The following is a 21751-nucleotide window of genomic DNA, read 5'->3' on the forward strand; positions in this document are numbered from 1 at the left end:
AAGGTCTGGCACACTCTTCTTTCTAATTATCGGTTTTTGGTATCCCGACAAAGAGAACAGCTGGCAGGCGATGGCTACGTTTATCGTAGGGTACCTATTTGGGGCATCCTCTCCATAAGGGCATACTGTGCGTGAAAGCACTCGAGTAGCGTTGACGACTCTGTGCCTGAGGTCAACGGGGTCTCAATCGTCAACTAACTCTGTTGGTCTGTGACTCTGTTCCAACTTCAAAGCCCACATTCCACTGCGCAAAGCTACCAACGCTATTATGGGGCGGGGGACGCACGATATTCCGTCAAAGGCACCAGGCCAATCCCCACGCGTACATGCGTACGTGTGCTCTGCGCGTGCGCCCGCCGCTGACGTCAAGGATAAAGCCCCTAATCAGAATAGACTCTAGCTCTGACTCCGTAGGGATATTCGTGCGCTATTGTAAACATTGTCGCCAATGCGCCTGCCGCGGTATCAACCCTTGAGTGGGTGTGGCTGCCGTCTAGCAATGGGTGGTTGGTACATTTTGAATAATTATTTTGCTGCAGGATCAGTAGGGCACAGGCTTTGGGTCAAGGTCCTGCATCGTTCGCTTGGGTGCCCTGGGGAGGCAAAGAGATGGTGGAAAATCGAAAGCTACGGCTGTCCTGTGATTCATTCCTGTTCTCGGCGCCTTTTACTCGTTCTACCTGCCTTGCACAGCAGCACAGGTCGATTGAAGAAGTCGAGCGTCCCGGCCCAACACTTCCCGGGCGTCTCCATGTATTCCAGAAAACAAGAACTAGGCTAGCCTACCCCCTTGATCCACAATATTCGGGGCGCAGTGCATGCCTTGGCACAGTTTCAAGGGTCCCTGACCCGATAAAATTGGCCCTTTTGGCGCTGGTCCAGCGGTGGAGAGCCGGGGTTCAACTTGAACACAATCATGTGGAGAAAACACCCTGCCTGGACCCTAGTATCGACAGGCTACAGCATTGATTGGGGGGACCGACTCGAGCTGCTGCTCTAGGCAGGACCCCTGGGGCCACTGGAAAGCTTAGCTCATTGATTAGCGGGAGACACGACAGCGACTGGACTTGACGTCTCCCATTGACAAATTTGACAGGACGGTCGCTAGATTTCCCCTCTCACCACCTCTTGAGCGCAGGTTTTGATCACATCATCACACGCGCAAGTGCACTCACCATTCGGGTTCATGCGCGTCCAACGGAACAAAGAAAGTCGACACACCTTTGCGACGACCCCGGCAACGTGCGCCCCATCGGCTGCGGAGATCTCCAGAATTTACCGACTCAGGGTCCAGCGTTGCGAAACGAGCGCGCACTCAGCAGTGCGTACGAGCAGAGGGCCTGTCTGCCGTCGTAAGCGCCATTCCACAAATTGATGAGCCACATTCGCATCCGTGGCCCGTCCGACCCAAAGAGGGGCCCCCGAGATTGACTGACTGACTGACTGACTGATTCGTTTAGACCAGCGCACACTGCCAGCAGCACATGAGCGGATAAGGCTGGCGGTTCTTGCATCCTGCGGCGTTTCTCAACGGGAAGTTGGCAATATAGGGATCCTTGGCCCGTGCGCGACCGCCACACATAGAATTAAGTCCAATAACCAAGAGATTGTGAGATTTGATGGTATGCAATTGGTCGCGGGCCGCTGTACCTTGCATCTTGTTACGTGCTCAGCTGCCAGCGGCCACACGTCGTCATTGCGGTGGAGCCCGTGGCTTGCTCCTTGGAAAACTAGACTCCATGTCATGTCCCCTTCCCAGGCAATTCGCGGCTTGCTCCATCAAAGTACCAGACGACGATACGAACCAGCGCCGGGGGGCGATCCATTTACAGTTGAAGGCTTGAAGCAGAAGAGGGGTCCGGTCCGGTCTGGCCTTGTCACCGCCCAGACCAGGCTCCTCCCTGCAGGCTTGTCCCAATGGCCCGTCGTTGATCGTTTTTTAGGGCCATGATGAGCCTCCTGGACTGGGCTGGGCTGGAATGGATCCGGGTCCTCACCCTCTCGCGGGTACGCTCGCCGTGGTTGTCTGACCGTCGGTCCTTTCCGTGTCGTGGGCTGCACCTGGTCTGCCCGTCCATGCCATAGATTTGCAGCCGGTCCTTGCAGAACGTATATCCGTAGGAAGAAATCAAACCAAGCCGAAGCTCTCCTTTCTTCCTGCCGGTCATCCCCTTCCACTCACTTGCGCAAATTGGGAGGCCTGCCTGAGACCAACTTCTTTTGTGTCCTCCTTCTCTCCACCGTCGCTCCTTAGCATCCTCTTTTTGCTTGCTTGCTTGCACCAGACCTTTGGCACAGAGATCACCATCGTTGCTCAATTGCCTGACTGAGCTTCACACTCAGCCGACCCGACCAAATCGCAGGAGACAGTGACACTCAGAGCTCAGAATGGATCGCGACCAGATCCTCACACCTCGCCAGGTCGAAGGCATGATTGCCAAGGGTGACACCATTGTCATCTTTCAGGACATGGTCCTCAAGCTCGACGGCTGGCTCCAGAAACATCCAGGCGGCAAGCTGGCCATCCTCCACATGGTTGGTCGCGATGCGACAGACGAAATTATGGCGTACGGTACCCAGAGTGTTCCCCGAATCCTATGTTCCCACCCATTTCCCCGGCGCCGAGCGAGCAGATCCGGTGTGGAGGGAAATCACAAGCTGTTGAAAAAGAAAATCGACAATAGCGATTGATTCCCCCCCCGAGGGGATGTCGATTGCTTTTCAAGTATTCACTTTCCCCCATGCCAGGGTCCTGCATATTCACATTTGTCAGACTCTGGAGAAGAAATCCCGCCGGTACTTGCAGTTCCATGGAGCTAACACCTTATCTCCAGGTACCATCGCGCACCCACCCTCAAGTCCGTCAGCGCATTTCGGATCGGCCGGAAACCGCTGGGCCCCTGGATCAACATGAGGCCACCAATCCGCGGCGGCGTCTACATCGAATACACTGACGACGAGGGCCGGGCAGACGGAGTCTTGGACAACTCCGACACCGAGGGCGACTCGCTCGTCTCGGAGCCTGCCCTCACCGACGCCTCCTCCAGCACCTCCGTCTTTTCCTCGACCGACGCCGGTTTGCGAAAGCGCATCGGCACCCCGCTGTCGCCATGTAGCTCCGCGTCCGTCGAAGGGGGCGACGTCGGCGCCATGACCCGCGCCGAGTTCACCACGTCCGTCATCCAGGCCGATATTGCCAAGGACTTGCTCGAGTATCCTCCGCTCGACCAGGACGTCCAGGAGGACATTGTCCGCCGCTACCGCGCCCTGCACCAGGCCGTTATCGACGAGGGCCTGTACCAGTGTAACTACTGGAAGTATGGACAGGAGATGATCCGCTACACCTCTCTGTTTGCGCTGTTCCTGGTCGCCCTGCGTTATGAACAGTACTGCCTGTCAGCCGTCTTCCTCGGTGGCTTCTGGCATCAGATCATGTTTACTGCCCACGATGCCGGTCATCGTGCCATAACCCAGAACTTTGTCATCGACTCGGCCATTGGTGTCTTCATTGCCGACTTTTGCTGCGGTCTCTCCATCGGTTGGTGGAAGAGCAGCCACAACGTCCACCATCTCATCACGAACCACCCGGAACACGACCCCGACATCCAAAACCTCGCGCTCTTTGCCACGAGCCCGCAGTTCTTCAAGTCGCTTGTTTCTTCCTACTATGACGGCTTCGTCTTCTACTGGGACCGCTTGGCCGAGTTCCTGGTGCCTATCCAGCAGTACACTTACTACCCGATCATGGCGATTGCCCGTTTCAACTTGTACCTTCTCTCGTGGCTGCATGTCCTGTCCAACAAGTCGTCCGGGCTGGGCGGGAGCAAGGCATGGTGGATCCGTCCGGCCGAGCTGGCGGGCATGATATGCTACTGGTTCCTCTTCGGCTACTGTCTCGTGTGGTGCTCCATCCCCACGTGGACGTCGCGCATCCTGTTCGTCCTCATCTCGCACACTGTGCTCATGCCCCTTCATGTGCAGATCAACCTGTCCCACTGGGGCATGTCCACGGTCGAGCTGGGCGAGGGCGAGTCCTTTGCCCAGAGGCAGATGCGGACCACCATGGATGTCGACTGTCCCACATGGCTGGACTGGTTCCACGGCGGCCTGCAGTTCCAGGTCGTGCACCACCTCTTCCCCCGTCTGCCTCGCCACAACCTGAGGCGCGCGCAGACTCTGCTCAAAGAGTTCTCCAAGGAGACCGGCATCCCGTACACCCTCATGGGGTTCGTGGACGGGAACCACAAAGTGCTAGGACGCTTGGGCGAGGTTGGCGAGCAGGTCAAGCTGCTCGTCCGCTGCCAAAAGGACATGGCTGAAAAAGGCGAAATGGGTTTGCATTGATTTTGAATGCATTGTAACGGCGGGCGTACCTGGTTTTGGAATAAAAATAGAGCTCGTTTTCTTTGATCGGCGTGCGCTTTTGGACTGAGAGATGGCGTCTTTCCTCGCAACAATTTAAACATACATCCTAATGTCGATTTTGATCTGTGCCCAATAGTGCCGGTGACTCTCAGTCAGTACGCCAATCCACATCCAACTAGTTCTTCTTACTTGGGATGATGTATTCTGGAATATGCGCTGCTTGTGACGATTACCATGCCTGAAGGACGCGCGGGTACCGACACTGGCAGTTGGCGGTGAGCTTTTGATACTCGCTTGACAATTCAAGACACCCATGTCATCATTCGTTCATTCAGGGTAAGCGTCGATAGCCACGAGAGATCCGTCATGTTTATTTAAGCTACTGCCCAAAGTGCGATCCCTGGATCGCGCTTGCCTCGCCCTACGTCTATGACATCACGTGTGTGTAACGATCATCGCATCTTCCAGCTCGCCTCTTCCGGACGCGTCTTGGCCAAGGTCTCTTGGCTAAGTGCTCATTTTAATCAAGCTTGTCACTCAGGTCCAGCCACTTTTCAGCTTCACCTATTACTTCCAAGCAAAGAACACCATTTTGCACCGCGCTTCAGTACGCACCAATCATGGCATCCGGCCACGACGAATCGGGTAAGCGAGACTCCCCAACCGGGGGGAAGGAGGTGCCCGAGGCCAAGATGATGAAGCAAACCAGCATCGGGGAGAGTATGGGCATAGACACGGATCCAGAAGAAGACTCGGATGGACCTGATGAGACGCACGCTCAAAACACGCACAACCTACGCTCTAGGCGGAGAGTGGCGCCCGAGCCGGCGGAGAAGAAGCAGCTATCCATGGAGAAGTCGATGGGTATCGACACAGACCCCGATACTGATTCCAACGAGGGAGAAGATGGCAAACGCGAAAGCAAGGACAAGAAGGCTAGTGCCAAGGATGTGAAGAAGGGAACTCGGTCTCAGAGGAATGGCAAGTCGGCTGTCAACTCGCACGGCGAGCCCGACACTCCATCCTCCATCCTCGAAAAGGGCATCATCTACTTCTTCATCCGCGGGCGAGTCAACGTCGAGAGCCCCACGTCCATCGAGGACATTGCACGAAGCTTCATGCTCCTGCGTCCCCTGCCGCACGACGCGAAGCTCACAGAGGGCAAGATTGGCGACGCAGGAAACACCCGTATCGTCGTTCTTCCGAAAAAGGTTTTCCCAAAAAGCGGAAGAGATCGGTTTCTCTCCTTTGTGGAGAAGACTGGCACCTCCTTTGATGAGATCAAGAATGAGTTCCTCGAGGGTGCCGATTACAATACCAGGACTGTAGGCAAGAGGCACACGCCTGCTGCGACACCTGCCGCAGAAGGCGTCTATGCAATCACAACGACGGGACGTGAGAGCCATCTTGCGTACATACTGACGCTTCCGGAGGAACTGGGTGAGGCGCAGAAAGATCTGGGGTTGAAGAGCCAAGGAAGCTTCATCATCAGCACCAGAAACCCAGAAACAAGTCCTCCCGCAGGCGCGCAGATACCGGAGGGTCCAGAGTTTCCCAAAGAGTATGTTCACTCATCCCCAGTAGGTAAGATTGACGACTAACAGCGTGCAGAGTTCAGGAAGAATTTCGGAATCTACGATGGCTACCTACACAACCCAAGCACTTTGACTACGTCAATGCACAGGTTCTCCTCATCGGCGAAACCAGCGGAATCCAAAAGGCCACGGAGCCCCAGAAGGAAGACCAGCAGCACCAGAAGGAGGAACCGCTGGAGGCACTGGAGCATTTGGAAGAGGAGGACTTGAATCGCATGAAGGGCTTGCCGGGCGATCAGTCTTCGTCCATCTTTGAGGACTTGGAGGCCAGGGCAAAGGATTATCCAAAGCTGCAGACGACTTTCTAGATGTGCTGTGAGGGGATTAGTTCTCAGGTAGAAGTCGACACACGAAAGGTTGTCGCCAACGTTGTAAGCAAAAGTTATTCCAAGTTTTTGGACAGCGATGTACCTTGAAAACACGCCTCTGCCACCACATGCGACTTGGCTTTCTGCATGGAGTGTGGCTAAGCATCTCTTGGGCCTTCGATGATCTAGACCTTAACGGGATGTGGCTGCTTCATAGATGTGTCCAACGTCCTTCTGAATAGACCCCAGAGCTTCGCACTGTCGCTTCGTCAAAGCTCGCAGACTCTTCTTCAATCTATGGTCCCATAATCCGGTATCTGGGCAGACGGATAATGTTGCGCGAAGTCAACCGTGGAGAAAGCATCATGATGACGCCTTAAAGGAATCATTCTTTTCCAAGAATTTGCGAGCAACAGAGGGGAATATCGATGATAAGGTAGCATTTCTGGTTGACGCGGTGTGTAGCTGTTTATGGCGTAGGAGGAGGGTGGCAGTCCCATCTGTTCTTGCACCTCTTTCCCTACTTACTGGACGCCAGAAGCACACCAGGTACATTTGGCCCAAAAAGAGCACGACAGCAAAGCAATCGAGCAAACTGCAAGAGAAAAATAAAACCTGTTGTTTTGGCAAAAGAAATGTCCTCAGTGAGGCTCGAACTCACGACCTCTGGATATCTCAAGACTGAGCTTGATCATATTGCTTAATATGAGACCAACGCGCTAGCCAACTGCGCCATGAAGACAGCTGACCAATTTGCTGACTTTGCGGTATATATCGTTGAATCTTAGCTGACGTGTCGAGCCATACTATGCTTGGATAACTCAATCAGAAGTTCTTCGCCGGGATTGCCTCTATCGTGAGACGAAACGTATATGTCACCTCCTATATCATCTCTGGCTCACTGGGTAGAACTGGAGAAATCTAGACGCTGCCCAGTCCGATATCATTCAGATGAGTCTTCTCTTGCTGGCGGCGGAATGTGTAAAGGAGCAGGCAAACTTGGTCGACCATTATCAGCCTAATAGTTCTAAGCTATTGACCCTTGGGGATCACACATAATAATTCATGCGCCTTGCCAGTTACTGCAAAGGAAATCCTTCGGGCGTTTCAGTCAGCCCGTAGCCGTAGCTAGGCAGCCAATCCAAGATTCCCCTCCATGTGACAGGGTCAGAAGGCCGGCGCTGACGAGCACCCCGACCGAGCTCAGAATCCCGAACCTCGTATCTCCGTCTCCGGTATCAATCTAATCTGATCTGATATCAGTTGATGTCTACAGCATATACTTGGGCTGCTCCCCTTCCCCAGTTACCAAACCATCAAACATGGTGTCGCCATTATGTTTCAACACACACTACTCTGGTTAGACGCTGTAGCGGAAATAGCTGCTATTATTGCCGCAGATGTCGTGCGCAACATGAACGCCTTTTTCCTCCGTCAGCAAATCCGCGTTCTCGGATCGACACCCCCTGAAGAGCGCAACCAAAACATTGTTGTCGTCGGCGCCTCATTCGCAGGCTATCATGCTGCCCGTATCATGGCGCGCAGTCTGCCTCGAAATAGCCACTGCCGTGTCGTGGTAATTGAGCCAAATAGTCACTTTCAGTTCACTTGGCTTCTGCCTCGTTTCTGCGTGGCTGCCGGACACGAACATAAAGCCTTCATTCCCTACGGTGGATACATCAGCAACGCAGCCCCAGGAAGCTTGCGATGGGTCAGGGGTCGGGTTACGGGCATTGGAAGAAACAGTGTTACTTTGGACAATGGGGACGTTGTCCCGTACGAGTATCTTGTTGTGGCGACAGGATCGGGCGTACGCCAGGGACTACCGTCCAGAGTCAACGCGACGGACAAGGCGGAGGGTATGAAGCTTCTGCGCGAGTTCCAGACCTCTATCCAGATTGCAAAGAGGATTGTCGTCGTTGGGGGTGGCGCTGCCGGTGTTGAGCTTGCCACCGACGCCAAGTCCAAGTACCCGGACAAGCACGTCACCCTCGTTCACTCGAGAAACGCGCCCATGCACCTGTGGGCAAGCCGTCTGCAAAAGGCAGCGCTGGAGGGCTTGGAGAGATTAAGGTGTGAAATCATTCTCGACGAGAGGATGATTGCGCAGGACGACAAAGCTGGAACGATTACGTTGGAATCGGGAAAAGTCATGGAGACTGACTGCGTTGTGAGGAGACCTCCCCCCCTAGCAAGACTTTTCTGATCCCTCAAGGTGAATTGTACCGGACAGAAGCCTTCTTCTGAACTAGTCGCGAAGCTCTCTTCCAACTCCATTGCATCGACGGGCCACATCAAAGTCAACCCGAACCTTAGCATCAAGGACGAATCGTTTTCGGACAGGGTTTACATCTGTGGGGATGTTGCTGACACGCAAACGCCAAATCCAAATGCACGATCGGCCATGCTGCAGGGCAGCGTAGTAGCCGACAATATTCTACTCGCAATCAAAGGCCGAAAGCCCAGACATGTCTACAAGAACCACTGGCTGCAAGGTTTCATCAAACTGACTCTGGGGCTGGTACGGTTCTGCGTCGTACTGAATCGATGAGCTTGACTAATATGAACGTAGGACCGATCCGTATCACTTTTCGGCAACGGCAAAACAGCTCTGCTTTTCAATAGTCGAGAGAAAAGGGAGGATCTGATGGCAGCGCAGGGCTGGAAGCACCTGGGCGCCAAACCCTTTGTGGATGAACCAAGCTCACACAAGCTCTGCTGACCATGTGAAGCTGGCCGATTCCCGCCACTGCAACAATTTGCGATTGTCACTAGTCACCGTAAAGACATAATCTAGCTTGGTTCTGGGAACATTAGGCGTATCTCCTCGTTCACTTTCCCATGCACTGGTCGAAAACATCAGGGCACGAGCCCGGCTGTGACCGAGCCAGGCAACGATATGAACAGGCGTGATCCGGAGAAAGATACCCCCAAAGCTAAGACATGTAGAGGGGTGAGCTTGTGTCAGATCCGTCTAGATACAGGGGGTCAGAGTACACTAAATCAGGAGGGACTGTGTCATGGAGTGTGTAGGGGAGGTTAGTAGAGAACCTGATAGAGGCTGGTGCATTTAACACTGATAAATATCACCAACGCCTCAGAGTTGATTTGACCAGTGCACAGAGAGAGGTGAGTGATCTTTCGTGTTTGATTTGATGGTGTGTGCTGTTGGCAGATGACAGACGCCAGATGAATGGCGACCGGGGGCCGGATCCGGGTTGTCGGCGGCGGACTTCGGACTTGTGGGGTCCGGACTCCTGCCGTCACAGATATCATACGGTACTCTATACCTACGGAGCAGGGTCTAGGGTATGTCACATGTGAACCATAACTAGTTAACTAAGTTAGCCCAAACTTTAACGAGGAAGAGCTGCCCCTCCTGACGTACCTCGACAAGGGTGGCATTTTGTGCAATGCGGCAAGGTGAGGCCATCTTTCCCCTTCACTTCCAAGTCACAACAGTCACAATCTCTCCTAGAGACCCATGACGTCTGAAAACGACATGGCTCTCAGCCATGCCGAGTACTGGGACGAGTACTATTCCAAGTCCGATGGGGCGGCGCCGACGCACGAATGGTTCCGCTCCTTTGGCGATCTCGAGCAATTTTTCCGGACCAACTTTTTCGACGCCGACGGTCTGACGCCCAGCGACAAACCCCTTATTCTCAACCTCGACTCTGGAGATAGTGTGCGTCGTTCCATCGCCCATGGCCTGGTCTGACTCGTCGTCGTGCGCGCCACTAACCCGCCATCGGTCCAGGTCATTCCGGTCGAACTTGCGTCCCGGGGCTATCAACGCCAGCTCTGCGTCGACTTCTCCCGCTGGCACCTTTGAAAACTACGGATATCAGATTCAAAAGGTTGGGACTAAATAAATGCAGAGCCACTGTGAATGGCCTTGTCCGGTCGGAGTGTCGGAGTGCATTTGCCAATAGCGAAGTGCTTGCTGCCCGACTTTGTCGAGGCCAAAACAGACTGAGCGCCAACCGGTCAGCAACGCCACGGCTGGCCAGGGCAGCCCCCGACTCCCGCTGGCCATGCCGGCTGCGTGGACCCTTAGTACAGGCGTCCGCGCTGCTTCACATGTCCGCGATAAGATAAGAGACAGATAAGATTGATAAGCCATTGTGGGGCCAGCATGCGGGACGCCGTTTCCTGTGACCTCACGACTTTCAATCAACCTCGAACCCACGCACGCATTCATGCTCACGCGACAGCCATCGTCTTCCGCTTCAGCAACCAACCTCCGTCGCCTACCATGACTCCGCCTGGCGACGGGTATTACTCACCGTGAAGATCATGTTTCCACGCAAAGCCCTTCGAGCCCTCCAGCCTGTCGGCCACCAATGCCGCCACTACGCCACGCCCAGGCAACCTGACGACGCCGCCCCTCCACCGTGGCCGACGTCCGACCATCCCACGCCCTACGAGATCTTTGCCATCAACAAGGTCACGCCCTACAACAAGAAGCGGTTCTACCAGCTGGTTAAGCTCTATCATCCAGACCTAAAGGCGCCCGGCCACTCCAAGGTGCCACCCGAAGTACGCGTAGAGCGCTATCGACTCATCGTGGCGGCCAACACCCTCCTCTCCGACCCGGACAAACGACGCGCATACGACCTGCACGGCGTGGGATGGCTGACGAGGTCGTCACTACGAAACTTTGACAAGGCGTGGCGGCATCAGCCGGGCAATGCGTCCGCCAACGCAACGTGGGAAGACTGGGAGCGTTGGCACCAGGCGCGAGGCGAGGCGCCAGCTCCTCGGCAGGGCACCGTGTACATGCCCAACAGCATCTTTGCCATGCTGATCGCCATGACGGTGATGGTGGGGGCCATGGTGCAGGGCCAGCGCGCGGAGGCCTCGGGCGCGCAATACCTATCGGAGACGGCACTGCGACATCAAGCTGTGGGCAATGAAGTGAGGCGAAGCACCATGGCTAGCGCGGGTATGAATAAGGACGAGAGAATTGGCCGGTTTCTACGGGATAGGGAGAATGTGACCTATCAATTTGCGCCTAGCAAGTTTGAGGCGCAGCAGGAAGAGCAAGAGGAGAACAGATAAGGCCACTCGAGACTACGTATCCTTTGTTTTCCTTGTCGAGCTCCCGCAGTTGCAATTGCAAGGTCAAGGACACTTCTCCCGCCATTGGCTTCATGTACACAGATTCCGAATAGTAGAAACATCTGCGATACAGCGCCCTGCAGTGCCTCGACACGAAAGCAGGCACATGCCTCTTCTTAGAGAAGGGACTTCGATCGGTATATTACGTCAAGAGGGGGGAAACACACACGAGGAGATTTGTTAAAGACAGCAATTCATGAGAAATTACCATTCGCTGCAAAAGACCATGGGTATAATTGATCAGAGGCCGTGATTACATTACTTCGTCCCAGGCACTTGGGCCAGTATGTCAGACTGTTCCGCTCTCCCTTTCTAGACCATGGTTGCGGGCTCGTGGCGGGCACCCACAGCGCGGCGAGGGATCAACGCGCCGTTGTGGCCGTTGTATCCATCCGGATGCGTACCCGAGTGACCGTGGGCGTGACCATGCCCGTGACCGACGCCATGGCCAAGTCCACCACCAAGGCCGGTGGCGCCCCAGCCAGCATGGCGTGTGAAGACAGCGTTGGCCAGCTCGGCGCCCTCGACGGTGTACATGAACGGCGCGCGGCGGTTGAGGGGGATGTGGTTGAAACGAAAATCCCACACGGCGGCGTAGACCATGCGGTAGGAGGAGAAGGCGAAGATGGTGCCGATGATGGCGCCGGCGAGGACGTCGTACCAGTTGTGGAACTCATCAATGGTGAGGGCGCCCCCGATCAGACAGGCGCCGAGGACGGGCGCATAGATGGCGACAAGCTTCCACATGGCCGGGTGGTAGTTGGAGAACACCTTGAGCTTGGCGTTGAGGTAGAGGTAGAGGAAGATGAAGCCGGCAAAGGCGGCGGTGGTGTGGCCGCTGGGCATGGACTCGAGACTGTCGTCAATCTGTCTCTTGTCGCCGGTGCAGATCTCCTTGGTGTAGTAGATTTGCTGGAAGCCCTTTTCGTTGTAGCCGAGGTCGTCGGCGAGGCTGATGTCGGGCTGGCAGACGTCGAGGAAGTGTGGACGCAGGCCGCCGATGAGCCACTTGATGAAGACCTGGAAGACGGCGGCGCAGATGAGAGAGTAGAGTAGGCCTATAACGGCGTTGTTGACGTCCCAGAAGGAACGGACGCGGATCTGCATCACCAGGAAGATGAAGATGGGCACCAGGGCGGCCAGCAGGGCGGCGGCCCAGATGGGGATGATCTCGTCACGGAGGGGGTAGGCGAACTGGGGATAGACGATTTCGCCGTCGGCGAATGTGACGGCAAACGAGCGAGAGGGAGCAGGATCTGCCATGTAGACCTGGTCCGCGTGAGCAACGGGGTCGACGCTGAGGTTCGTGAGAGACTTACACCCAGACCAATGGCGCCCATGACAGCCATGGTCACAATGTCCAGCCAAGTACACTTGAGCCACTGGCCGAAGCTCGGTCTCTTGGCCATGCTGTATGGCTCCCGTCCATGACTGCGCTTGGACGTGCGTATCTTGTCGGCCTTGTGAGCGTGGCCGGGAGGAGCGGGGGGCGCGGTCTCCTTGTTGCGGTTGAAGAAACGCATCGTGGTGTGGTTGGCTGGACAGAGCCTCAGCACTAGGCGCTACGGGATGTTAGGGTGCTTTGGGCAAAGGATAGAGCAAAGTGAATCGGATTGTTCTTCAAACGACACAGTGTCTTGTACATATATTCACCACGTTCTTGCAGCCCTGCTGTACCTGAGGCCATGATCAACGTCCTGACTTGGCGTAAACTTGGAAAAGGACAGCAACAGACGTCACTAACATGGGTGAAGCATGACGCGGGGCACAGAATGAAGAAACAGCAATCCTGAAAACTCCCTTGGCCGGGAATAGCGGCAAAGCAGTGCCGGGCGAGAGACGGGAGTTGAGGCCGGCATTGGCATGCCGGACCTGGCGAATCACGACGCCAAGCCACTGCGGTGCGCCGTGTGTAGGAAGCCTACAGTGATCGATGTCGGTTCTCGGCCATGGCTCGTCTAGCGATGTTTGTTTCTTTCGCAACAGAATGTAGTTGCCAGTCTCTTTGGCACATGTGTCTGGTAGGACGAGGAGGCGCCGCTTGAGTTGCTTCACAACGAACACCCAGGAACAGGATGGACAGCAATCGACATTAGGCATTTTGGTCTAGCACCAGGCTCCACAGACGCTAATGATGCGCTTGATGGCTTAACTGTGTGACAGAGACCGCAGTTCCTGTTTTTAGCAATTCGTCGTCGCAAGGATCGTCGTGATTGGAGTCTAGGACCCCCCTCCATCAGCTGCCAAGCTTGGCGTACGCGTAAGTTCGTAACACTCACAGGCCAGGCCAGGGCCAGCGTTCAAGTTTTCTGCGTCACCTCGTCATGAACACAACTCCAGCAGGTATATTTAGGGGATTCTCCTCCGGCTTTCGACTCTGGCTTGGTCGATCTTTTGCCTGCCACCGACCAGCATATTCCAACTCTGAGCGTCTGGTGGGGCTCGCAATGGAGATGTGACATCTCTGCGCTCTGCCTTGCACGTTGGGTGATAGTCTGGCACCGAGCTTCAACGAACACCCTTATCTCTGGGTTTTCATAGTGACTGACTTCACTCCGCCTGTCGTTGTGCGCCTCTTGCGCGCCGCTCTGGTTCTCTCACACCAGACCATGATCACTTATAGATGAGCCCAGAAATAGACTTGCCAAAGTGTACGTGTGACTCCACTGGTGTCCACGGCGTCCAAAAAGTGCGTCCCTCTACCCTCCCTATATCTCGCCCCTCTGATCCCCATGTGAAGGGGCTTCTCAGTCCCAGTACACATCCTGCCCTCGCCCTTTCGACTAGTCCTGCTGACATGTTTTGAAGAACGTTGTCTTACAACTCGACTGGGAGCTGACAAAGAGGTGTCACAGGCGACTTGCATTGTGTCGCCTCGAGAAGTAGATTGAGCGTTGTATCCGACAGAGGCAACATGCCATCAAATAAACGCTCGGAGGTGGTGCATCGTTCCTGTTCAGAATCGATCCGGAAAAGCGCAACTTCCCGAACGGACAGCACGAGATACGTTCGACTTTCCTTCAGACAATATGAACGATCAATTTTTTTCTTTTCCAATGCAGGTAGTCCCGGAAGTCGTTGCGGATCATAGAGATGGCATGGCGAGGATAATGGGAGAGGACAATGGATACCCCGCCAACTCGAACAATGTTTTCGTTGAATGGCTCCATTCAGGGAGGCTGTTCAGCCAGATCAGGTAACCCCCAATGCCTGGACGTGGTGTGGTCACCTCTTTGACTTTGAAGTCTAGGGTCAGAATCTTGACAATTCCGCAAGCCAGCTTCCGGAACGTTGTGTTGTTGTACCGACCGCAAAGAACGTGTCTCCATTGGTATGCAAAGTCAGAAAGCAACCTGCCAACAAACGCTCTGTACCTCTACATGCTCTCCATGCAGACGCCATTCCGCCGCATCAGCTGTCGATTCAGCTTGATGCTCGATAGAGAGCCTTGCGTGGCAGCTGTCGGTGGTCTGTAAGGAAGGAAGTCATGAGTGGCAACAGTTTGCTGGCGAAGGACATCGAGAGCAACGTAAGTGTAGTGATCCTCCTTGTGATACCAAAGGACATCATGGTCGAGGTCAAAGATCCATACTGTCCTTATGCGGTAGCGTCTCCTGTCCAGGAACGGTCAATGATGTCGTCTTTTTGGCGCCACTCATCTTTGAGTAGCGAGTAAAGCTCATCAAAAGTAAATTCTGAAGCAATTAGCAAGCCTTGATCCCTCACGCAGAAAAGCTTGCTCCCACCCTCAGTCACGTCTTTTGAGTTGCTTTGAGAAAAATTGTAGCATAGTGCGATCTTCGGCAGAGCGACGGGTGGCCAAGAAAACGGTGCCTCTGTAGCGTGAGCACACGACCATCCGCAGCTACTTCGGGTTTGCTACCTTGAGGGCTGATGAGGATGTTTGTAGCCATCGCTAATATCCAGTAGTCGATTAGATCAGCTCAAAGTGGTCGTCGCTGAGCAAAAACGCCAGATAGTCCGACAGAAGCGATGATGTGGAAGCCGTGGTGATGGTTGGCGGGGGTATCATGAGCACCTGCAGGATGAAGTCGATTTTTGGAATGTTACGCGTGTCTGAGTAAGCAAGGCTGATGCTGCACCTACCCCTGCTTGAGCAGGCTGGCTACAGCTTTGCGCTACTGTATCATAACTCACAAGCCTGAGCCTATGACTATAGCGATCCCGGCTGGAAAGTCTCATTGCGAACCTTGCCAGAGACAATGTACTGAGGTCAGGATATCCTCGCCAAGGGTCTCTTTGCGTTCTCTTGATAGCTCCCTTTGACCCTCTGGCGCGGAGAACTCACAAAGGGGTGCTCTGAGACCAGAAACCTTCGTCCATCGAGTTAGCGCCAAGCCGTAGGTTGATGGTGTTGTCTACACGTAGGCGAGGTGGGCCAGAGTTCATACTCATGCCATTCTTCTGAGGCCCAGCTTGATGACATTAGCATAGTAAAGCAATGGTACTTGAATGGGTTGCTCACAGATGATGAGGTCAAACAGTTTTACAATGACCGGCCCCCAGACCGTCATGGCGATAATTTGCCCATATGACCACCGATTTGTGGCGAAGCTGTCAATGGTGATGACGCGAATGAGGGACACCATGTACAGTATGTTCACGACCACGTAGACAATCTCCAGCACCCACCAGAACCAGCGCTTGAAGTTGATCCATCTCGGCTTCCAGCTGGTATCTGGGAATCGCCCGGGTCTGAATCGTCCAAAGCTGGCATTCTTCGTGCGGTGGTAAGTGCGCAATGTCCACGCCACCTGATCGACCACAAGGACGATGATGGCGATCGTGTCGAGAACAAGGAATGCCATCTTGTACAGTAAAGGGTGAGGGAAGAAACTCAGCTGCAGTCCGTCCACCGTTCCGATGGCGGCGCAGTAGGTCCTGGGACTTGGATTGCCGCCGCAGGCCTCCATCTGCGCCTGGCCCCTGAACATGCCAAAAACATCCTTGAAATGTACCTTCTGACTCGCTGCCACAATGGCCAAAATGTACTCGATCAGAAACCCAACAAACGTGTGCGTGTTTCTAATGCCCTCGTTGTGTAGGCAAATCTGGATCAGAAACATGGGAAGGATGCCATTCTGGCTGACGTGAAAGGCCACGGCAGCATTGACCAGAATTTCCCCCCAAAAGCTGCCTTCCTGGGAATTCACCACAATGGCCAGGATGGAGGCGATCTGCACGGCAAAGACAAACCAGCATTGCGCTTCCTGAAACTCAACAAGTGTCGTGGCAATGGCGACGCTGGTACGGGATAGGGCAGACTGGTCAGGCCAGATCATGCTTCGGATGCGTGTCAAGGTGTATGCCTGTGGGATTCGTCTTTTTGGCGCTTGTGTGAGGCGCACGTATAGAGTGAACAGCTTCACGCCAAGGTAGAGCACAGTCGCAAACGACACCTGCAGAGCGTATGAGATGAGCACACCGGGTCCGAAGATGTCTGGGTTGATCTCAGCCTCGATTGATGGACAGAATGTGCCCATTGCGTCAAAGACTTCCTTGGCTGATGAGTCGTTGGTCAACACGAGGAGAGACTCGTCACACGGCACAGATAGGCCATCACTGCGACAGGACTCCTGGGCACAATCGACGAACTTGTCGAGTACGGGCTTGTCGTCAAAGCCAGCCAGAGTGCCACTGCCCAAAATCGTGCTCGCATTCTTCTCAGCCTCTTCACTGATATAGTACACCGTAGAATCCTGCGTCCAGTATGAGATGGACGCGAGCGCTGCGCAGTTGTAAAAAGTCTCGAGGCTACCAAAGAAGAGACTGGTGTCATTGCACGCAGCATAGCAGTCTTTCGTGCCATCCTGCAGTCTGCACCCGGAAGCAAGAAGTAGTATCTCCTGGTCTCCGTCAATGCCGCTTTCAATGAGGCCGCGGAACGAGAATGCATCCTGCGCTGCTGGGTCGGTCGAGGATTGGCCCGGACTCAAGCTGGCCAAGTCTTCAAAGGGGAAGAAGTCGGAAATGTCGTCAATGTCGGGGTGCATAAGCACTGTCAGTGGTGTCTGCTCAGCAGTGGGTGTCACTGTGAGGCTGGTCATGTTGACTACAACTGACTCTGAGCGCTTCCCCGCTTATGTAGAGGGCGTGGCGGCTTCTGCGATGCTACAGCTCGTCCGGGGCCATGGTTGGGACTCCGTACCACACTCGGTGCCGGCGCATGTCTGGCTTGGTAATGTTCAAGATGGGGATCGGTGAGGAAAGGAAGGAAAGATTTCAGACGTCTCATTCGAGGACAAGACACCCTTGTAGCCTTGTAATTTGATGTTGGCGAATACCGTGCGGCGTGAAGTGGGGGTTGCCGGGCCCGCCAAGCATTGACGGTGACAGCCGGAGCATTGCCTGATGTGAGGATATCTGGACATTGTCACAGCAGTAGAATTGGGACGACACGTGCCAAAACATGTTGGTTGATTGAGGTTTCTGGTTAGACTACGACTGACGTTGGTGAAACGGTCGTCCACAATTTAGTCTCGCGTTTGTCTGGATCTCATCCGGCACGTGACGAGGAAACTACGTCATCCAGGGCCTTGAAGCTCCAGCCCTTAAATGATAAATCTGGGCCTGCTCCTATTATCACAATCAGAGCTCGGGAAGCAAGAAGGATTCACTGCCTGGATAATTCTTATAAGAAACGGCTCGCTTTGGACTATACGTTGGAGCGCATCGGTCCTCGGCTTTCGTGACGATCCGACGCAAGCCGAGCCTACTACCATTTGCCCCAGACTCCGGACTCCAGTCGCCAACACCTTTTGGTTCTCTGACCTCTCCAACATCCGCACACAATCGCCAAAATGGCCCCAAGAACTGTCCTCACCCAGGCGCCCAAGACACGAGGCTTTCTGCGCCGCCTCTACGCCACCACGGCCACCAACCAGCCTCTCATCACCGTGACGAACCTCCCCTCACCATCCTCCGGGCACATTCGCGTGCTCGAGCTCAACCGCCCCAAGGCTCGCAACGCCATCTCAAAAGACCTCCTGTCCGCCCTCCGCGCCGAGGTCGACGACGTCCACGCGCAGTATGAAGCCAATGGCGTCGAAAACGCATCCTACAACGCAGGCGAGCTCGGCCCAACCAGGGCGCTCGTCCTCGCGTCGGCTGTCGACACCTGTTTCTGCGCAGGCGCCGATCTGAAGGAGCGCAAGGGTTTCACGCAGGAGGAGACGGCGCAGTTTTTGGGTAATCTGAGGGGCACCTTTTCGAACCTGGCTGCTCTGCCCATTCCCAGCATCTCCGCCATCTCGAGCTTGGCACTTGGTGGAGGACTCGAGCTCGCCCTGTCGACAACCTTCCGTGTCTTGTCGTCGAATGCGACAGTGGGTCTGCCAGAGACGCGGTTGGGCATCATTCCCGGTGCAGGTGGCACATATCGTCTTCCTGGCATTATTGGTCTGGCTCGCGCGAGGGATCTCATCCTGACGGGCCGACGTGTAGCCGCGCCAGAGGCGTACTTCCTCGGCATCGCAGATCGTCTCGTCGAAGTCGTCCCGGAGGAAGGTCAAGAGGGCGCGGAGGTTCTCACGTCCGCTCGTAGGGCAGCGCTGAGCGAGGCTGTCCGATTCGCCCAGGAGATCTGCGAGGGAGGTCCTGTTGCCATTCGTGCGGGTCTGGAGGCGGTCGCGTGGGCACGAGAGGAGAAGGAGAATGAGATGTACAAGCGTGTTGTCAACACTGAAGACAGGGATGAGGCGTTGAAAGCGTTTGGGGAGAAGAGGAAGCCAGTGTTCAAGGGTAAATAAATAACACGGTCATGTGAGTTGATAATATTACGCTAGATATCACATAGTTGTTGAGATCATGTCTACCGAGCTTCGATAGACACGAGGCAAAGATACCACTTTCATTATCGGAAACTCATCGCTGTCTTGAACCAAAACGTCACGAGCTTGCCGGCCAAATTGTCCTAATCTAGCGCCTCAGCTCTAACTTTTCATACCACCGCAGTGTCTATATTCAGAACCCATCGCCAATGCGCCAGCCTGACTCAACCCCACGTAGATAAATCCCTACCGAGAGCCATTCCGACTTCTGCGGCGCTCTTCTCTCTCCACCTCAAAGAGCTTTAGTTTGATCTTGTCCATAACCGCGCCACCGCGTGTGTCAGCGGTATTGAACTTGTCGGCACAACGATAGAACTCATCGATGGCCGAAACACCATCCAGTTCTGATCCCACCTTGGCGCCCAGGCAGTAGAGTTCTTGGATATCCGCGATGGCTTCAGTCGCGCCGTAGTGAATATCAAGGCGGCTGCAATACACGTTTACCCACTTGGCGAACAACCTGTCGGCCTACGACCGGTCATTTAGACAACCTTTGGCGCCAACTTCCATAACGACTCGAAAACTCTTTTTCGTGAAGAACTCCGGATCAAGAACCTGGTACAAAAGGCGACCAGTCCACGATCGTAGCCTGAAAGTGCGCACGAGGAATATAAATTCGTCTTCGTCCCCCTGCAGCAGAACCCGGAAAGCGCAAGACCCTATAGTGTTTGCTGACATGTACACTGCTTCTTGTTGCATATCATAACCTTGGCGAAGTGTGGGATTGCGAAGCCAATACATCAACAAACCCTGCGCCTCTGTGATCCTGAGCCTCGCGCCGACCTTCCTCATGTTCTTCAGCAGCGATTTTGCGTCGCCCTCGCTTAGCAGATCTTTCTTCCGACGTCCTAGAATATGGTCGAAGACTTGGCTCGTGAGCGAGCTCTGAGAAGGGTGGTGTACATTGACGTCTGCGCCGTGCTCATCGACCATTTTGTGAAACATTGACCACAGCCCACTTTCACTTGAGCAAGACTTTGAGTTCGCCAAGGCGATCAGCAAAGCCGTGAGCGGCGTGCAAGCGGCTGGAAAAGCCGTATGCAGCAACGTGTCGCATTCATGGAGAGCATTCAGGTCAGGCCTAGAATCGAGAAGTAACGTCATTATCTGTGACCAAAATTGGCGATGGTGTGTCCAATAGCTGTCTTTATTGATAATGGCAAAGATCAGTGGACTCATCGGTTTCCCGTAATATTTGCCGGTTTGGGTGCTGGCCCCAGCGTCGAGCAGCCTTTGTAACATGTACTTGAGGCATTGTCTTCTCTGAGCCATGGCCTTCTGCTCATGATGCTTGCTAGTTTCAGCACACTCTTCAATGACCCATGTAATCGGCGAGCTGGTCCATTCCTGGCTGTCGATGATGACATTACTTGCGTCGAGGAACTTGTCGAAAAGCATCATATTCCCAGATGCTATCGCTAGATGTAAAGCATTGTATCCCGCAAGTGGAATCAGATCGTTCCAGTTGTCAGGGTACTTCTCGAAAAGTTGTAAGCATTGGCCTGGTGTATCCGTATCCAGCTCCCACGCATAAGTATGCAAGATGGTGAGTCTGTGGGTGTCGACGGCATCGTACGGCACAGTAAGGTATGGCGAGGACTTTTCACTTTCACACAGAACGTTGCAGATGTCGTCGTACCTCATCACGGCCGGTACACAAAGGGGCAGCCATTCCGTCTGACCTCGAAGCACTTTATCCACTATGCGTGGACTGTCGATCTTTCGACATTGTTCCTTCCATTTGCCACACAGGCCTCCCAGCTCCGGCATGGCTAGCAGGTTCTTGGATATGATCGTTCGGTCCGCACCGGCGGCGAGCAATCTTCGGACCCAGAACAAACCATTCTTGAAGGCGGCAGCCACAGCCAGTGCCGTGACACGACTGGAGCCCCTGACATGAATGGTATTAACGTTGGCGCCCAGTCGAAGGGAGCGCTCAAATATGTTTCGGCAGGATTTCGAGACTGCGTTCTTTTCTTTGCCTGCCGGCGCCAAACAGCTGCGCACCACGGCGAATTTGATAGCTTCCGATGTGCCCTGGGTGGCATCTCGAAAGTGAAGCACGAACAGCGCTTGGTGTTTCATGACCGGGCTGACGCGTGCTAGTCGAAGAAGGTCGCCATTTGGAAGATGGTCAGCGATGAGGCGTTTTATCTCTTCTGGCATGTGCGCCAAGTAGTCCTTTCGTGATGCGTCCACTATGATGGAGTACAGCGCCATGGTGGAAGGAAGGGTGGATGGAAGGGTGAATGTTGATGAGAGAAGGGAGAGGGAGCAGAAAAGGCAGATATCCCAGGGATATTTATAGGAAAGATTGGTTTTGGCTCTGAACCAAGTCCGATTTGCTCTTTATGCTGATTCTATTGGATGGGAGTTGCTTCCAATATGGGATGAACGAGATCGCGTCACTTGTTCATGACTTGAGATGCTCAGGGGAAAGCATCCTTGCTCAGTTTCCAGCGCACATGTCTGGGCTCAGTTCGACATCTGCCTTCGAACCGTATATGTA

General features: G+C 54.4%; 9 protein-coding genes across 9 annotated transcripts; 6 read left to right on the forward strand and 3 right to left on the reverse strand.

Moving 5' to 3' along the window:
* Nucleotides 1-2388: 2388 nt before the first annotated feature.
* J7T54_001093 (uncharacterized protein) lies at nucleotides 2389-4344 on the forward strand (the record flags this gene model as incomplete). Its single annotated transcript, XM_051507146.1, has 2 exons — nucleotides 2389-2567; nucleotides 2835-4344. 2 exons carry the CDS (start codon nucleotides 2389-2391, stop codon nucleotides 4342-4344), a joined length of 1689 nt encoding a protein of 562 aa, XP_051361641.1.
* Nucleotides 4345-4985: 641 nt separating this feature from the next.
* On the forward strand, nucleotides 4986-6268 carry J7T54_001094 (uncharacterized protein; the record flags this gene model as incomplete). The annotated part of the gene is made up of 2 exons (XM_051507147.1): nucleotides 4986-5926; nucleotides 5977-6268. The coding sequence occupies 2 exons, from the start codon at nucleotides 4986-4988 to the stop codon at nucleotides 6266-6268; spliced, it is 1233 nt and encodes a 410-aa protein (XP_051361642.1).
* A 1414-nt stretch (nucleotides 6269-7682) lies between these two features.
* On the forward strand, nucleotides 7683-8990 carry J7T54_001095 (uncharacterized protein; the record flags this gene model as incomplete). Its single annotated transcript, XM_051507148.1, has 4 exons — nucleotides 7683-7844; nucleotides 8088-8343; nucleotides 8521-8789; nucleotides 8841-8990. 4 exons carry the CDS (start codon nucleotides 7683-7685, stop codon nucleotides 8988-8990), a joined length of 837 nt encoding a protein of 278 aa, XP_051361643.1.
* Nucleotides 8991-9752: 762 nt separating this feature from the next.
* Nucleotides 9753-10103, forward strand: J7T54_001096 (uncharacterized protein; the record flags this gene model as incomplete). The annotated part of the gene is made up of 2 exons (XM_051507149.1): nucleotides 9753-9956; nucleotides 10029-10103. 2 exons carry the CDS (start codon nucleotides 9753-9755, stop codon nucleotides 10101-10103), a joined length of 279 nt encoding a protein of 92 aa, XP_051361644.1.
* A 464-nt stretch (nucleotides 10104-10567) lies between these two features.
* On the forward strand, nucleotides 10568-11332 carry J7T54_001097 (J domain-containing protein-like protein; the record flags this gene model as incomplete). The annotated part of the gene is made up of 1 exon (XM_051507150.1): nucleotides 10568-11332. One exon carries the CDS (start codon nucleotides 10568-10570, stop codon nucleotides 11330-11332), a length of 765 nt encoding a protein of 254 aa, XP_051361645.1.
* Nucleotides 11333-11704: 372 nt separating this feature from the next.
* J7T54_001098 (uncharacterized protein) lies at nucleotides 11705-12915 on the reverse strand (the record flags this gene model as incomplete). The annotated part of the gene is made up of 2 exons (XM_051507151.1): nucleotides 11705-12661; nucleotides 12712-12915. The coding sequence occupies 2 exons, from the start codon at nucleotides 12913-12915 to the stop codon at nucleotides 11705-11707; spliced, it is 1161 nt and encodes a 386-aa protein (XP_051361646.1).
* Nucleotides 12916-15326: 2411 nt separating this feature from the next.
* J7T54_001099 (uncharacterized protein) lies at nucleotides 15327-17460 on the reverse strand (the record flags this gene model as incomplete). The annotated part of the gene is made up of 3 exons (XM_051507152.1): nucleotides 15327-15495; nucleotides 15702-15828; nucleotides 15879-17460. 3 exons carry the CDS (start codon nucleotides 17458-17460, stop codon nucleotides 15327-15329), a joined length of 1878 nt encoding a protein of 625 aa, XP_051361647.1.
* A 753-nt stretch (nucleotides 17461-18213) lies between these two features.
* Nucleotides 18214-19161, forward strand: J7T54_001100 (uncharacterized protein; the record flags this gene model as incomplete). The annotated part of the gene is made up of 1 exon (XM_051507155.1): nucleotides 18214-19161. One exon carries the CDS (start codon nucleotides 18214-18216, stop codon nucleotides 19159-19161), a length of 948 nt encoding a protein of 315 aa, XP_051361648.1.
* A 267-nt stretch (nucleotides 19162-19428) lies between these two features.
* On the reverse strand, nucleotides 19429-21462 carry J7T54_001101 (uncharacterized protein; the record flags this gene model as incomplete). Its single annotated transcript, XM_051507156.1, has 3 exons — nucleotides 19429-19702; nucleotides 19982-20323; nucleotides 20489-21462. The coding sequence occupies 3 exons, from the start codon at nucleotides 21460-21462 to the stop codon at nucleotides 19429-19431; spliced, it is 1590 nt and encodes a 529-aa protein (XP_051361649.1).
* Between the last annotated feature and the right edge of the window lie 289 nt (nucleotides 21463-21751).

The sequence above is a fragment of the Emericellopsis cladophorae genome (genome assembly GCF_022114955.1).
Source record: "Emericellopsis cladophorae strain MUM 19.33 chromosome Unknown NODE_28_length_274560_cov_118_130999, whole genome shotgun sequence".
Classification (NCBI taxonomy): domain Eukaryota; kingdom Fungi; phylum Ascomycota; class Sordariomycetes; order Hypocreales; family Bionectriaceae; genus Emericellopsis; species Emericellopsis cladophorae.